Source organism: Cervus elaphus, chromosome 2, assembly GCF_910594005.1.
Source record: "Cervus elaphus chromosome 2, mCerEla1.1, whole genome shotgun sequence".
Classification (NCBI taxonomy): Eukaryota; Metazoa; Chordata; class Mammalia; order Artiodactyla; family Cervidae; genus Cervus; species Cervus elaphus.
Window position 1 is genome coordinate 24,468,393 of NC_057816.1, and position 17,352 is coordinate 24,485,744.

Below are 17,352 nucleotides of genomic sequence, written 5' to 3' on the forward strand. Positions count from 1 at the left end.
GGTAAAATTTTCTCAGGTTGGCTCACTGTTGAATCTCTAGTACTTACAGAGTGCCCGGCACATGGAGGTTGTCAATGAATAGTGAGTAAACGGATGAAGAGATGAGTGAATAAATGCTGCCATGGAGGACGGAAGAGAGAGGCAGTTGCCTTCGAAGAGCTCATGGCCCCATGGAGGAAACAGACAAAAAGTTATTTCAGTATCAATCAAGATGTCTAGAGGGGCACATAACTTGCCTGGGCCCTGGCAGGCAGGCTTCCCAGAGGAAGAGCACAGATGGAGACAGACATGGTGACGTCACCCAACTCCTCCTAACTCCTCCCTGGAGACACACACATCTTAGTTATTTCTGCCTCAGTCCGCAAGGTGTCAGGAGAAGATGATGGCTTAATGGTGACAAAGAAACAGAATGGGGAAGTGGCTCCTGGGCTCCGGAAAGAAACTGCCTGGAGTGAAGCCTCCCTCTACCAAACACTGGCTAAATGAACCTAGACAGACTCTCTAACTTCTCTGGACCCTGGTCCCTTCTTCTATGAGACAAGTGAAAGTGTTAGAGCTCAGTTGTGTCTGATTCTTTGCGACCCCATGGACTGTAGCCCACCAGGCTTCTCTGTCCGTGAAATTGCCCAGGCAAGGATAATGGAGTGGGTAGCCATTCCCTTCTCCAGGAGATCTTGCAGACCCAGGGATCAAACCCAGGTATCCTGCATTGCAGGCAGATCCTTTATTGTCTTAGCCACCAGGAAAGCCCCTTTCTTCTATGATATGGGGGACAGCAAATAATATCTGATTTCCCAGGGCAATCATTGTTTCCTAGGGAAACAATGGAACCAGTGACAGACTTTATTTTCTTGGGCTCCAAAATCACTGCAGATAGTGACTGCAGCCATAAAATTAAAAGACGCTTGCTCCTTGGAAGAAAAGCTATGACCAAGCTAGATAGCATATTAAAAAGCAGAAATATTACTTTGCCGACAAAGGTCTGTCTAGTCAAAGCTATGGTTTTTCCAGTAGTCATGTATGGATGTGAGAGCTGGACTATAAAGAAAGCTGAGTGCTGAAGAATAGATGCTTTTGAACTGTGGTGTGGGAGAAGACTCTTGAGAGTCCCTTGGACTGCAAGGAGATCCAACCAGTCAATCCTCAAGGAAATCAGTCATTGGAAGGACTGATGCTGAAGCTCCAATACTTTGGCCACCTGATGCGAAGAACTGACTCACTGGAAAAGATCCTGATGCTGGAAAAGATTGAAGGCAGGAGGAGAGGAGGACGACAGAGGATGAGATGGTTGGATGGTATCACTGACTTGATGGACCTGAGTTTGAGCAAACTTCGGGAGTTGGTGATGGACAGGGAAACCCGGCATACTGCGTCCATGGGGTGGCAGAGAGTCGAACATGACTGGGCCACTGAACTGAACTGAACTTCCTAGGGCAGCAGAGAGGATTGAGTGAGATATGTTACAATATTACGATGCATAAGAAATTTATAATTGGTCATTCAGATGACCAAAATATACATTTCTCATATACACTTGGCCTTGAGCCACAGTTCCTAACTCACATCTTCCAAAACCTTCGGAATTTCCTGAGCTAGAATAGCAATGGGATAATATTTGGTCACATCTTTAGTTCCTGAAAATGCTTCAGGGAAGGTGACTTTTGGATCCCACCCAAGGGTGGGGGCTGGCAGCCAGGAGAACCGTGTGATTAGAGCACTGGAACTTTCCAGTCCCAGGTCCAACCTCAAGAGAGAGAGGCTGGGGATAGAATCATTCACCAATGGCCAATGATTTAATCAATCATGTTTATGTAATACAGCCTCGGGAAACATCCAAAAGGACAGGACCTGGAGAGCTTCTGGGTCAGTGAATACACGGACGCGGGGAGGGTGGTGCTGGGAGAGGATGGGGCCTCCGAGCCCCTTCCTGACACCCTGCCCGACGTGTTGTCTTCCGTCTGGGTGGTCATCTTCTGTATCCTTTACTATCCTCTTATAATAAACTGGGGATCTAAAAATGTTTCTCTGAGTTCTGAGAGCCATTCTAGCAAACCTGAGTGGGGGGAGTTGTGGGAAACTCTGATATATAGCCAATCATAGGTCAGAAGTACAGGTGACCTTCAGGACTTGCGGCTGGTGTCCTGAGTTGGAGGGGGTTGTTGGAACCTCCAGTTGCTGGTGGGTCACAGAAAAGCACAGGTAACAACCTGGGCTTGCGACTGGCATCTGAAGCGGAGGGCTGACTGGTCGGTTCGAGCCCTTTACCTGTGGGATCTGATGCTCTCTCCCAGTAGACAGTGTCAGGAAGGAGCTGACTCCTCACATACCCAGCTGGTGTCCCCGCCCCTTGGCGTACATGTAAAAGCACTTAGTATAGTGCCTGGCACCAGGCGGGCAATGTGCTGGCCCTGTGGAGGTGATCACTACTCCCCTTCCATTCTCTGCTGGTTGCTGGCTTTTGGGGGATAATGGGAAAGAGGGTTGGAACACATCATGCTTATTACTGCAGCCTCTCTGCAGTGGCTAAATGCTATCTTCTAGAAGCAGCTCAAAGCCAGGCAAGGACTATGTTTGTTATTCCTAGCACATTCCACTATATTCCTAGCATAGCATCTGACACACAGTAGGTGCTCAACAAGTATTTGTGGAATGACTGCTCATATGATTACATTTATTTCATCCCGGTGAGGATAAATGTACATATTGTTGTCTCCATTCCCAAACAAAGGACTAGAGGACCAGCAAGGTTAAGTGACTTGTCCATAAACACACAGCTTGTATACAGAACAGCCGGATTCTAAGGCCAGACCCGGTGTTCTTTCCTCCACACGATGCTACTCTGGATTCCTATACACTATGTCCTATTTTCTGTGGATTTTTTTCTAGCCAGTGGGGCCATCCCTGGTTGTGGAATCATCTCTGAATTCTATGACTCATATCTGAATCACAGAACTGTTTAATAGTTGAAAGGACTTGTGATGTCATCTCGACCTCCCACCCTTTGCGGAAATTTCCACGTCTGTCCAGACAATACTTGAATGCCTCGAGTGACGGAACACTCATTTTGTCTTGAATTATCAAGTTCCATGACCGGATTTCATTTAGAGTCAAAAAGAAAGTTCTGTAGCCTGTGGGCCAACAAGGCCTCTTTTTTTAATTTCTATGTATTGGATTTATGCCCTCTTCCTGAGACATACAGAATGGATATGCTGTCCCCTTCACAAGACAGCCTTTCAGATGTTTGTAGACAGCTCTCATAGCCCTTTGGAGAATTCTTTTCCTCAAGATAGCTGTTTTGGGTTCCCAGGACTCTGGGGAGATGGCGTCCACCCTAGCCCATCTTAACAGGCCATCAAAAGTGTTTTGAGCAATGGCACCCCCTACTGGACAAGGTATGAATTACGTCAAAGGGCCAAATGCTCATTAGGAGGCTGGAGGAACTTCATCAATCCCTGGGGCCCGGCTCCTAGTGTGAATAAAACAGCTGCTTAAACAGTCATGGTTTTAGAGTCACACCTAGTTCTTTTCTGTGTCTGTCTTAAAGAGGGTCGCTGAAGACTCGATACTCTAAGTTTCCTTACCAATCATGAGGTTTCTGACAAGCTACAGGTCTGAGCTGAGTGCCGAAGAATTGATGCTTTTGAACTGTGGTGTTGGACAAGACTCTTTAGAGTCCCTTGGGCTGCAAGGAGATCCAACCAGTCCATCCTAAAGAAGATCAGTCCTGGGTGTTCACTGGAAGGACTGATGCTGAAGCTGAAACTCCAATACTTTGGCCACCATCATACAAAGAACCGATTCATTGGAAAAGACCCTGACGCTGGGAAAGATTGTGGGAGGAGGAGAAGGGGATGACAGAGGATGAGATGGCTGGATGACTCGATGGACATGAGTTTGAGTAAACTCTGGGAGTTGGTGATGGACAAGGGGGCCTGGCGTGCTGCAGTCCGTGGGGTCAGAAAGAATTAGACATGACAGAGCTGAACTGAGCAGGTCTGAGACTTCAAAATTAGAATTCAAAAGCTGTTGATTTTTCCTTAACAAAGAGGTTTGGCAAGGGAGGGGCTTCCCTGGTGGCTCAGGTGGTAAATAATTCACCTGCAATGCAGGAAACCTGGGTTTGATCTGTGGTCGGGAAGGTCTGCTGAAGGAGGAAATGGCAATCCACTCCAGTACTCTTGCCTGGAAAAATCCCATGGGCAGAGGAGCCTGGTGGGCTAGTCCATGGGGTTGCAAAGAGTCGGACATGACTGAGTAATTAACAGTAACACTTCTGGAAAAGGAGATATGAAAATGTATGCGGTGTGATAGGATCATGGTGATTTTTCCCTTTTTTTTTTTTTACTTGTCTTTATTTTCTAATATTTTTACAATGGATATTTGTTATTAGGAGGGAAAAAGTCAATAAAAACTTTCATAAAAGGTAAAAGCACACAAAAAACTCCCCCCATCCTCCTTCTTTCCTTCCTTCCAAGGCGGTTTATGATGACTTGGGTATCTGGTCTCTAACTGGGACGGGCTGCCACGTCACGGGCAGGAGTGCCTTGGTAATGTCTGTGTGATGACAGCAATGGCCATGGTTCACACCCCACGCAAGAGAAGTCAATGGGACTCAGGCAGTATTATTGGACATTCACAGCCAGGCTTCTCCCCAGCCCTGTAAAGGAGTTTCTCCACGCCGTCCCCCCTACCCTTGACTCGTGCCACGGTAAGGCTGTATTTCTTCATCTTACCTTTCAAAGTCTGCCCAGTACACCACTGGGCAGTGGGCATGTCCCAGTCAAGTCTGGACGCCCTATCGCTCTTCACCCGTCTCTCCACCCTCCCCACTCACCCTCAGCTGTGGGCTCTTCCCTGCAGCTGAGCCTAGAGCAGCTCCAAACGGTATCAGAGAGACATTAGGGATTCGAAAAACAAATCTTCACTGCAACGAAGACCTACGGACCAGCCGAGTCACTCCTCTGGAGCTGATTCACAGCTACCCAGGCTCTCCTCCAGCCCCAGGGTCCTGGGAGGGGGGCTCTCTGCCTCCATTCAGAGCTCTGGGAGCACCCAGGTGCTGGGAGGACTCACCGGGCAGCCTCTCGCTGCAGCACATGTCCAGGGCCCCTCCTTCGGAGTCATCAGCAGCGTGGTTCTCTCTCTCTCACTCCTGCAGCGGGACGAAAAATGGGAGGTGAGGCTGTTGATGAGCAGGGGATCAAGACAAAACCCTGAGCAAAGAGAAATAGCCTTCCTTTCTTGCACCGGGTCCTTAGGAATAACCCTGTCCCATTGGGGGACCTCAGGAGAAGACCAACCTACGGAGGGGTCAAGCTGGAGAGGCAGGGGCAGAGTTTTGCAGGTGTCTTCCACGCAGAACAACCAGCAGCGGCATCGCTAAAACCACCACCAGCACCATATCTCTACCACAGAAGGAGGGCTTGCTTCATGCAAAGCACTTTACAAACTTTATCACACCAAGTCTTCATCAGGACCCCAGGAATTAGGGATCACTCCACTTGGCTCAGAGAAATTAAGTAACCTGCCTCAGGTCCCACAGCACCTTCGGGAAGAGCAGGGTATGAAATCACAGTCTAGGACTCCGGGCTCACATCTGCACTACTGTGCCATTCTGCCTGCTGGTTTCTGTGGGTTTGAACCATGGGTGGTCAAGAGGGATCCGGGTGACATACAGTCTGTGTCCAGCCCTCCCCCATGTCCTACACATTCCCTGTGGCTCAGGCAGTACAAAGTGGTATGCAAAACTCTTCTCTAGAAATAGCTAGAAAAAGTAGCTGTCAATGTATTTGCATATTCTAAATGTTCTATTTCCTTCTGAAATCAAAAAAACTCTCTTTATCAGGGTACCTTTCAGGACTATGCTGGGGTCTGGAGTTTCTCCTTTACCCAGTAAACTGGAAGAAGTTTGCTGGAGATTAGCCAGACCCCAGGGAGTTTCTGTGGACTTGCCTGGTGACTCAGACGGTAAAGAAGATACCATCTGGGTATCTTCTGGGTTGGGAAGATACCCCAGAGGAGGGAATGGCTACCCACTCTAGTATTCTTGCCTGGAGAATCCCACAGACAGAGTTGCCTGGTGGGCTGCAGTTTGTGGAGTTGCAAAGAGCTGGACACGACTCTCCCTTTTCCCTTTCATTTTTCAGGAAGTTTCTGCAGTCTGACATGTCCTGAGATAACTGCTCTGCTCCCAGGGCCTCCCCCGCTTTGGGAAGGGCCTGCGATGCAGCGCGGGCTCCAGTGGCTCTGCCTGCCCTTTGTGTCCGACCCCTAGCAGCAGCCGACTGATCCACCGCTGGACAAGCCCACCAGCCTGGGAAAATCAGAACCTCTCCCCTGCACTTTTCAAATGTATCCTGGGGGCTGAACCACAGTAGCCACAGTGTCCTGGAGAGAAGGTCCAGAAACATCTCTTGCTGAGGGCCTTGGAGCTGCTTCATTCCTGCTCATCCTGAACCCTGACTGAGCAACATGCCTGTTAAGACCATCAGATGCCCCAGGATCCTTCCAATTGTTGTTCAGTCACTCAGTCGTGTCTGACTCTTTGCGACCCCATGGACTGCAGCACACCAGGCTTCCCTGTCCTTTACCATCTCCTGGAGCTTGCTCAAACTCCTGTCCTTTGAGTCGGTGATGCCATCCCACCATCTCATCCTCTGTTGCCCGCTTCTCCTCCTGCCTTCTATCTTCCCAGCATCAGGGTCTTTCCCAATGAGTCAGCTCTTCGCATGAAGTGGCCAAAGTATTGGAGCTTCAGCTTCAGCATCAGTCCTTCCAATGAATATTCAGGGTTGATTTCCTTTAGGATTGACTGGTTGGATCTCCTTGCAGTCCAAGGGACTCTCAAGAGTCTTCTCTAGCACCACAGTTTGAAAGCATCAATTCTTCAGCCCTCGGCCTTCTTTACGGTTCAGCTCTCATATTCATACACGACTACTGGAAAAACTATAGCTTTGACTATACAGACCTTTGTTGGCAAAGTAATGTCTCTGCTTTTTAATACGCTGTTCAGGTTTGTCATAGCTATTCTTCCAAGGAGCAAGCGTCTTTTAATTTCATGGCTGCAGTTACTGTCTATAGCGATTTTGATCCCTCCAATAAATTCCAGTTATTTTAGCTTAAGATGGTGGGATTTGATTTCTGAAACTGGCAGCCAGAAGAAACTTTAATACACCCTTGCTAGTATAGTACTTCCAAGAAGTTCAAGAGGTCAGCTGCCTCTCCACCCACTAGCCCTGCAATCCTGCCTCTTGGACGGGTCCCGAGGCCGACTTCAGGCCCGACTGCAAATCTGAAACAGGGAAGGGCAAAGAGGTTGGGGTACAGATGTCCCTTCTGATTCTGACACCTTCTGCTCTCAACTGGCAACTGTTTTACTCCTTCCTCACTCCAGTTGGCAGGATCTCTGAGAATCCAAAACCCCAGGGCCCGGCTCTCCTGCAGAGAGATGAGTGCTATCTTCAAGGCCCTTTAAATGTCTCTGGAGTCTCTCCACTTTTCCCCCTCTCTCTGCCACCTACATCGTGGTCCAGGGCAGCATCTCTTGCCTAGATTACAGAGGCGGTCTTTTAACTGGTCTCTGGCATCCACTCAGGCTGGCCTCTGAAACATTCTCCGTATAGTTCTGATATATATGGCTTCGTAGGTTGTGCAGTTTACAACTTGTGCAACTGGTTAGGGCAGGTCTGAGCTAGAATCAACTCTTTCACACTTACCATATAACTTGCTTCTTTTAAAAAATACGTGAATGGCATCCTATTACACTCAAATCAAAGACAATAATCCTTAGATATGGCTTACTAGATCTTGAATGCTCTGTCCTCCATTCATCCCTCCAGCCTTATTTCATGCCCCTTTCCTTTTTAACCTCTGCACTCTAGCTACATCAGGGCAGGCTTTTTTTCTACACAGTGCCTTTGCATATGCTTTTCTCCTTGCCTGGAGAGCTCCCTATCCCCCCGCTCCCCCAAGGTCTATTTCCCATTACTTTTTACTCACAGCCTTTGACAGAGTTTGAAATTTCATTTTACCTTATGCCATTATTTGTCTAACACTGGATTGTAAGTGACATGAGGGCAGGGACCACCATTCGGGTTTCATTTATCACTGTAGCTTGGAAGTCTTGCCTGGTGCCTGCTTCATAGCGGGTGTTCAATACATAAACAAACACTCGTTGAATAAGTGAACATTGCCCTGACCTTCTTGAAAAAACCTCAGGCCCCTCAAACATGGCCACTATCTGAGCTGCCTTTGTGAAGGCAGATCTTCGTGCAGGCACTTGGAACCCTTCTCCCCTGCTGCAGTCCACAGCAGACCAGTATCACGCAGCCGGAAGCCCTCTCGTTTAGCAGAGCAGGAAATGAAGGCACAGAAGGGAGGTCTGCCTGGCCCCAGGTTACATGCTGAGTGGGTGGCCAACGAATGGAGATGGAGAACACCTACCCCCTACCTCCTGATCTAGAGCTTTTGCTTTCTTTACCTTGAAGAGCACCCTGGCTGGAGGGTAGCCCCAAAGGTCTGAGCCCTGGCTCAGTGCAAAAAGGTAACCCAGGTATATCCAGATACCTCTGCAAGGGGACCCAAGAGTGACTCACAGCTGCTTTCACACCTCAAGCCTCCCAGGCCCCGAGTCGTGTTCAGAATAGCTCAGCCCTGCATGTGTGCAACAGACTCTATAAATAAGCTTCCTAGAAAATGACTAATTTCATCATCAGGAAAGCAGAAAGAGTAGCACCTCTCATCTGGAGAGGACAATGAAGCAAGAGCCTGCTCTGGGCCCTGCAGTCGAAGGACTCCAGGCAACCTCGCCAAAACCTGCATGTCGAGGCTCTTCAGGGGAGGGTTTGAATTAGATTTCCAAAGGGAAGAGCTGGTGCATTCAGGCTGATTCAAGAAGCCCAGTGTCTGGGCACTGTCCTCCTTCCTCCCAGCCAAGAGCAGAAATAGCTGCTTGCTGTGGATTACTGCAGGCTCCTTCTCTCCCCTTATCCACTTCAACCAGCCGGGGACACAGGTGAAGAAAACTGGCCTGTGACCACAGGCAGCCACTTGCTGGACTGGCCCCTCACTGCTACTCTTAGAAACCAGAGAACTCCCGAGATAAAGGGACTTGGAGATCACCTGGCCTATCCCTCCCTCACCGATGGAGAATGTCTGGGAGGGGAAAGAACCTTTCCAAAGCCACTGCCCCATTCAACAAGCGCTCACCGAACAGCTTCGGGGAACAAGGCAGCAGAACTAGGAACACAGTGGCGAACACGCCAGGCCCTTCCCCCTGCAACCCCCAGTCTTCTGGGGAGACGCACAGGCAAACACGATTGCTCCCACACCTGTTTAATAGGCTGCACGCACATGGTACCTTGGGGAGCTCAGCTTGTGGTGAGGGGGTAGAGGGGATGTCTTCGGCAAGGGGAAGATAGCAGCCAGGTCTTAAAGGATGTTTCTAGGTGGATGAGGGGTCACAAGGAAAAGAACTTCTTTCATGGTGCAAGCAAAAACAGGAGAGCATCCCGGAGGCGCGAGATGGATAGTGTATTTGGCATTAACTGGAAGCAGTTAATGTAAGTCAGTAGGCTGGGGAAGTGATGTGGGCAGGACACAGCAGAGGCACCTGAGCAGAAATCCTGCCGCCCGGGTGGGGCTTCCCTTGAAGCAAGAGGGGCCCCGGGCTCCCGCGTCCCTGGGCTGAGGAGGTCTGTTGTAGGAAGGGTGATTAGTGGCCTATGTTTGAGGAACAGACAGTAGACCCAGCTGGTGGTTACCTGATCTGGTCCCAAATGACAAATGGGGTAAAATCCACATAACATAAAATTCACCATTTAAACCATTTTAAAACATACAGTTCCGGGGGTACTTATTACATCCACAATGTTGTGAAACCACCACCATCATCTAGTTCCTGAAGAGTTTCATTGCCCCCAAAAGAAAAGCCGGTACCCCTTAAGGAGTCCCTCCCATCCTCCCCTCCCTCAGCCTCTGGCAACCACTAATCCTCTTCCTGTCTCTCACAGATTTGCCTGTTCTGTGTATTTCAACTAAATGGATCTTACAATATTGTAGCCTTTTGTGTCTGGATCCTTTCACTCAGCATAACATTTTCTAGGTTCATCCCCGCTGTAGCATGTGTCAGTACTTAATTTCTTTTAACGGCTGGATAAATATCCGACTCCACGGGCAAACTACATTTCACCCATTCATCATCTGATGGACTTCTGGATTGCTTCCACCTTTTGGGTGTTGTGAATAGTGCTGCTATGATCCAAACTTACCTTTTAAACTCTGCTCCCCACTTGCTTATGACTTTGGGCAATCCTCTTTCACTCTGGACCCCTGAGGCTTCATCTATAAAATAAGGTGGTTTAGATCCTAGGCTCCTGGAACCTTAAATGTCATCAGTGTCATTTGTCCATTCATGTGTGAAGGTATTGGTGTACCTGGCGGGGTGCTGGAGACTCGGCCTGGACCAGCCCACCTTATCTTCCAGGAGCTCATGGCTGATGCGGGAGACAGGTCAGGTAACGCCGGGGGCTGGGTGAAGAGTGCTAACAGAGGCCTGCCTGGGATGGACTGTGGGCACATCACCTCTGCCTGGAGGGTGGGATGGTGGATGCGTGGGTGCTCTTAGGAGGCGTCCTGGAGTGGATGCCAGCTTTGCCCAGGATGCATGCAGAGAAATAGCTGACAGGTTTGGGGAGGGAGGCAGAGGAGTCTTCATTCTCTTTCCAGGTGGGTGAGGAGGAGCTGGGATGCTGAAGCCAGCATCTCGGGGTGGGAGGCTGAGCCCCTAGGAAACTCCTGACCCAACCCCAGGCAGATATGCCCTTTACCTTGGCTTTCCTGCTCCTGGGGCTCTCAGAGCTCGCTAGAGCAGGGGTCCCCAATGTTTGGGATCTAATGCCTGATGATCTGAGGTGGAGTGGATGTAATAAAGAATACATAGAAATAAAGTGCGCAATAAATGTAATGTGCTTGAATCATCCCAACACCATCCCCCACATCCGTCCGTGGAGAAATTGTCTTCCATAAAACTGGTCCCTGGTGCCAAGAATGTTGGGCACCCCGGCTCTAGGGTCTAGAACTGTCCACACGGAGCCTCTACCGCCTCCCAAAGCTTGAATCCCATTACACGGCCACGTCCTCAGAACAAAACCTGTCCACTCCCACTTCCAGGCCTCTGCTCATGCCTGATGTTTCTCTCCCCCTCCTGTCAAATTTTACTAATTCTCCCCATCACCTCTTCCATGAAGCACCTCCTGATCTCTGGGGAAGAATTAAGCTCTCCCATCTCCACTCCCACCCCACACCGGCGCATGCGCCTCTCTGCCTCTGACTTTGTTCTGCTGCTACAGTTAGCTGTTTGTGCCCCTGCCTCCCCTAGCAGTGACTTGAGAGCACGTTCACCCCGTCAGCCACCCCTGCATCCCTGGTGTTCAGGGCCCAAGCCTGTTGATGTACATGCTAAAGGTTAGATGGAGGGCAGTGGCAGGGTCTTCGGGGTAGTGGTTTTGAGGGTTCTGGATGGGCAGAACCTAGCCAGGAGCTCCCCAACCTGGAGAAGATGGCCATGTCATAGCCAGAAAGGGACCCAGAATGCCACCCAGGTTCTCATTAGCACGTTCGATGTGCAGGGGCAGAGCACATGCTTGCTTCATGGAGAACCAGGCTGACCGCCTCCCGCAAATGAGCCACGTGCTTTAGAGTCGGCAGGTGGAGCGGCCTCGCCTTCCTCCCCGGGGCGGTGGCAGTGAAGCACATAGGTGCTCAGTCACCTCCTCATCACCATCTGCAGCCAGGGCAAAAAGTTTTCTCTGGACAAAGCACACAAGACATGAATGGAGGAGAAAGGCTGGCTTTAGGATAGCCCCAAAGGGAAACCGAGGCAAGGGAGATTAAGAACTTGCCTCAGGTCACAAAGGGTGTGAACAGCTGTTTTCAGGTGGTTAAAAACCCTGATTCCCTTTTGGGAGTTGCCTCTCTTTTCCCCAGGTGCTCTGCCAGTCCCCAGCCACAGGGAGGGCCCAAGACCAGAGGTCAGTTACCCGTCAACCTGTGTCACACCCCAAAGCCTCCTAACAAGGAGTTTGATAGTTTCTGTTGCTGGCAACCACAGTGCTCAGACTGGTGCGTGCAGCAAACTCGTGGATCAATAGGCTCTGAGCCCAGGACTCCCAATGCTTAGTTCACTGCTATTTCCATCCTGCCAAGCTGCCTACCCTCCCTGCCCAGCTGTCCACTGTCCAGCCATCTGTCCCCACGTCTGAGCAGACTGCAAACTCACGAGAGCTCTGGATCCCAAACACAGGGTCTGAGAGTTCTCTGCTTGGGACGTGCCCTGATGAATGCTGACACCTTCTCCACCCCGCTCTGATGGTGGGAGTCAGTGGCATGGGCGTGGCAGACAGCCAAGGGGAGGGGAGACGAAGGGGTGCTGGACAGGCCCAGGCTGCAAAGGGGTGGGGGCTGGGCAAGATGGAAAGGGTTTTCCATCTTTCACATGAGTCTGATTCAGGGTCTGGAACACTCATGCGTTTGACTAGTGATGACCGAACACCTACTATGTGCGGGCCACAGGGTGAGGCCCTGGGGATACAGAGAAGTACAGGCTCTCAGAGCACAGAGGGGGAGCACAGGGAAGCAAAAGGTGATGTAAGACAGGTGGCCTGCTTGATGGGAGAAGTACAGGGTGTGGGGGCTGCTGGTGAGGCCCTGAGACAGGCAGGAGAGTCAGGGAAGTTTCCCAGGAAGGAACCGATGAGGAGACATGAAGGAGGGGTGGAGGTCAGGACTTGTGGAGTGACAGAGGGGCAGCTGGGGTGTCCCAGGCAGAAGGAAGGCCTGGAAGGGGCCTGGAGTTGAGAGGAAGCGGGGCTCACTCAAACGGCTGGAAAGAGATTCAGTCTGACCAGGGCACGTGGGAAGGGAGTGCGGACAGGGACATCTTCCGAGGCGCTGAGTGGTCATGTCCTTCCTTTACGTTTTCCTCCTCCCTCCCCTTCTTTCCAGAGACATAAGGCAGACCTTAATCTTCACAACAGCCCTAGAAGGAACACACGATCATTACCTTGTAGTTTCCAGATGAGGAAATGGAGATTCGGAGAAGTCCAGTGACCTGCCCAAGGGCACACAGCTAGTAGTGACAGGTCGGCCTCTTGCTGCCCATAGTCCTCAGCTCCCTTCTCTTCTGGCTTTTGGTCTTCGTTGCAAACAACACTCTGAAAATAGGAAGAGAGTGAACATGAATGAAATGGCAGACTACAGCAGTTACCTTGTGCATGTTCTTTGAAACAATCCTCACCTAGTTCTTTGGGAGCTGCACCCCCATTTTACAGATGAAGAAACTGAGGCTCAGGTAGTGAAGTGACTTGACTAGACTCATACAGCAGGTGACTTAGTGAAGAAGCCCGGGGGAGACTCCTGCCCCCAGGGCTCTGAAGGAGTTCACAGCTGCAGGGCCATTACCTCGTATGTCCTCCCCCGGAACAGAAGGAAGCCCTGCCTTGGACCCTGGCCTCAGGTTGCTCCACCTGAAGCAGCAGCCCAGAGAGCCCGCCTCGGGAGACTGGCCGGAGTGCAGAGTGTGCGTGATAGTAGCAGCCGCGCTCCACGACTGGAGGAACACACGCACTCCACGGCCAAGGGCACAGCAGCCCTGGGCTCCAGTCCAGCGTGTGACCCTGGGCCAGTCACTTCCTCTAATCCGAGTCACAGCATCCACAAATGAAAATCAAAAAAATTAATGACATTTAAGGGTCTTTCCTGAAGGTCTCAAGTTTTGATTCTGGGGGTATCAAGGTTTGATGAGGCAGGGCTGGCGGAGCAGCAGGGAACCAGCAGAGGGCGCTCCCAGCAGCAGGGAAACAAGGCTTTGGTCCATGGGTGGGGCTGAGGGGGAGAGTCGGGGGTGGGGGATTGGGGGGGGGGGGGAAGGGGAGCTTTCCCACCCCAGTCAGTGACTGATACAGGCCCAGCTCCCCGTGTGGGTATCTATTGCGGACAGTTGTATCTGCGTGGTGGACAGGAGACCAGAAGATGTGCAATCAGAGTGGGATTTCAGGGCTGAAAGGTCATCTGGTTTAACCCTCTGCCCTCCAAGATTCTGAAAATGCCCCCCTTCTGCCCCCTCTTTCTCCACCCAAGGTATACAGTTTAACTTACAAGGAGGAAACAGACAATTACAAATATGAAGGCATGATCACATCTCTTGGGAGGGGAGTGTTTTTATGTTTCCATTCTGTTAGATGCTTTCTCCTACTCAGGATGCCTTGGAATGCACTTCGCCCTTCAGGGAAAAGCCCCTGTTCCCCTTCTCTGCTTGAAAAACTCTTTAAGACCCTTTCAAGACCCTGTTCAAATGTGGCCTCAGCAGTACCCTCCCTGACTCCCTTAGAAAGAACTGGGTACTCCCTCGGTTTTCATGCTCTATTCAGTGATTATTTTTTAATTATTATTATTTTTTTTTTTGGCCATGCCACATGGCATGCAGGATGTTAGTTCCCCAACCAGGGACTGAACCCGTGTCCCCTGCAATGGAGGAATCTTAACCACTAGACCACCAGGGAAGTCCCTCGGTGATTATCTACTGATGCCTGTATCCCCACCTCACACGGAGCTACCCAAACACAAACCTGTGGACTGTAATCACGGCAGCTTCCTTTTATCACGTGCTTAGGGAGTGCTGGATACTGTGCCAATACTGTACATGTGTTACATCACTCATCTCTCACCATAGCCCTACGAGCTAAACACAGTTGTCAGCCCCCTCCTACACACATGTGGAGATGAGGGCTTGGAGAGACTGAGTCACTTGCTCAAGGTCACCCAGTTGGTAAGCACCAGAAGCAGGCTTCAAATTCAGTTTGCCTCCACCCCAGACCCAGGCTTTATTGAAACCACCAGGTGCATGGCCTCTGATGTGGACGTTCCTGTTTCCTCGCTTAATACTCTGTCTGGCACCAGGGAGATATTCAAGATCTATTCTTGAAAAAATAAATGCAAATAAGGCTAGGGTTTGAGTGTGTATAAATGGTTCATCAAAAACGCCACAAAACACAGGCTTTGGCACTGGGCGGCCAAATCTGAGTCAAGGCTCCCTACTAGACTGCCTGATCTTAGATGAAGATACTGGACTTCTCTGCAGCGCAGCTTCCTCATCTGTGAAATAGGGAAAGCAGTGTCTATACTTCAGAGGGTCTCAGGGAGATTGAGTGATCCTTACAGGAAGTTTTTACACGAGATGCATGTAAAATGCTTAGAGAGGGTCCAGTCAGCTCTTAGAAAGGCTAGTGTGTTAGGTGTTGCCTGCTTTTCAGTTAATACAAGCCTTCTCACCCATAGGTGAGGTTCATGGAGGCTCTGGAATGAGCCTGAAGTGAAGTGAAAGTCGCTCAGTCGTGTCCGACTCTTTGCGACCTCATGGACTGTAGCCTGCCAGGCTCCTCTGTCCATGGATTTCTCCAGGCAAGAAAACTAGAGTGGGTAGCTGTTCCCTTCTCCACGGGAATCTTCCCAACCCAGGGATCAAACCCAGGTCTCCTGCATTGCAGGTGGATTCTTTACCCTCTGAGCCTTGTGGTATGTGAACAAACGGGTTCTCAGAAAATAAATAAAAATTTTAAAAGCTATAATTTGTGGCATTTGCCAATTTCCCTGGTGTAAATGCTCCCACCATGGCTGATGTCAAGCTGTGAATGTGAGGGGCCCTGCTGCCAGTCTTGGAAGAGATCAGAAGTTTGACTCAAACGCTTGGTGCCTCAGTTTACTCATCTGTAAAATGGGCCAGTAGCACAGAACGCACTACACAAGTGCTGTTGTTGCTGTTTAGTCACTAAGTCGTGTCCAGCCCTTTTGTGACCCCATGGACTGCAGCCTGCCAGGCTCCTCTGTCCATGGGATTTCCCAGGCAAGAATATTAGAGTGGGTTGCCATTTCCTTCTCCAGGGGATCTTCCTGACCCAGGGAGCAAACCCGCATCTCCTGCATTGGCAGGCAGATTCTTTACCATTGAGCTACCAAGGAAGCCCATTTAAGTGTTAACTAACACTATTATTTTCACAACACTCAGTCTCACTCTTGCTCATCCGGCTCTGACACTGGCCCCATCCCAGCACCTGGCCTTCCGCCTGATGCCCTGGCAGGCAGAATCTCTGTCTCGGTCATCTTCCTTCTAGGACTGAGGCTTTGTCCACTCTTGCAGCCCTGCCCACTCCAAACAGAACTAGAATCCTGACCTAGCCAGTGCTGGTGACATACACACCCTGATCATCACAAATGATTCTGGGCTTCTGATCTCTACCTGCCTCTGGTTTTAGCCCCAGATGTCCCTGATGCCAGCCCTGGGCCTGAATGCCAGGGCCGCCTGTGCATTGCTCTGGATTGTCCACGAAGATCCTGTCTGGCATCTGCTCCTCTCTCCATCACCTGCAGAACCACCTCTCACAGAGCTCGTATGCACTTGGAAAGGAGGGGGCTGGGGTACAGAGCCAGGTCTGTTCCCATCTGCGGCTAGGGAGAACTCTGGCTCCTGCCACACCTCACTGTGGGGTCTAGTCTTCCATCAGGGCCCCCACCCCCAGCCCCTCAGGTCACCCTTCTGTGCTCGGGTTGGGAAGATGCTGCCACTTCAGGGTTTGGTAAAAGACTCCGGCAAAACTGAGACGCAGTCAGAGCCTGGGGGGGACACAAGATGGAAACTGGAAATGTGAGCTGGGTCTGAGGCACCTTTGCTAGGAGAGAGGATACCGTATGAGCCAGGAAGTTGAATGGAATAGGAAAGAGAAAAAAAGAAGCCAGGATTCAAGGCTGAAAAGGGTCTAGAGACCTGGCGCCGGGGGAGGGCTCCCTGTCACCACGCTGACCTGCTTCAAAGCTGCCTCTCCCACACCCCTCCAGTCAACCCCGCACGGGAGCCGCTCCTGCTCTCCATACCAGGCGGTGCCACCAGCTGCAAAGCTGTTTCCTTAGGCTCTGCCGGGTGTCCTGGAGCTAAGGAGAGCCCTGCAGAAGAGGTTACCTTGAGGATGAACGGGGCCTCTCCGGCAGAACTGCTCTCTTCTCTTTGGAGAGCCCTGGGCAGTTTCGGGGTCCCCTGGGTCAGACACAGGGCCCTGAAAGGGCGAGGCACAAAGAGCGGAAAACCCAATTTCGTGGGGTTCCCCAGATCATCTTCCATCATGAACACTGTCCCACTTCCCAGCTGTGCTCACTGTTGCTTCTCAGCCCGTGTCTCCCCTGGTCCTCCTTCCCAGACAGGCCTCCCAGCTCCTCTCCCCTGAGCTGTGGCCAGGGCCTGCCGAAGCTCATGCCACCTCCAGGAAGCCTCCCCAGGGAATCCAGCGCACACTGACCTCTCTTCCA

At 50.9% G+C, this 17,352-nt stretch overlaps 1 protein-coding gene across 2 annotated transcripts in view; it reads right to left on the bottom strand.

Annotated features, from left to right (window-relative positions):
* PTPN5 (protein tyrosine phosphatase non-receptor type 5) overlaps positions 1-17,352 on the bottom strand; it is a 57,093-nt gene that overhangs the window by 28,851 nt on the left and 10,890 nt on the right. Inside the window, exons 2-3 of one of the 2 annotated variants that reach the window (XM_043874884.1) lie at positions 13,061-13,211; positions 5,074-5,152 (exon numbers count right to left, since the gene is read on the bottom strand). In XM_043874884.1, the coding sequence (XP_043730819.1) occupies positions 5,074-5,098 (25 nt within the window). In that variant the 5' untranslated portion in view covers positions 5,099-5,152; positions 13,061-13,211. Of the gene's footprint in view, positions 1-5,073; positions 5,153-13,060; positions 13,212-17,352 lie in introns of those variants that run through there. The other variant, XM_043874887.1, reaches the window with a different exon arrangement.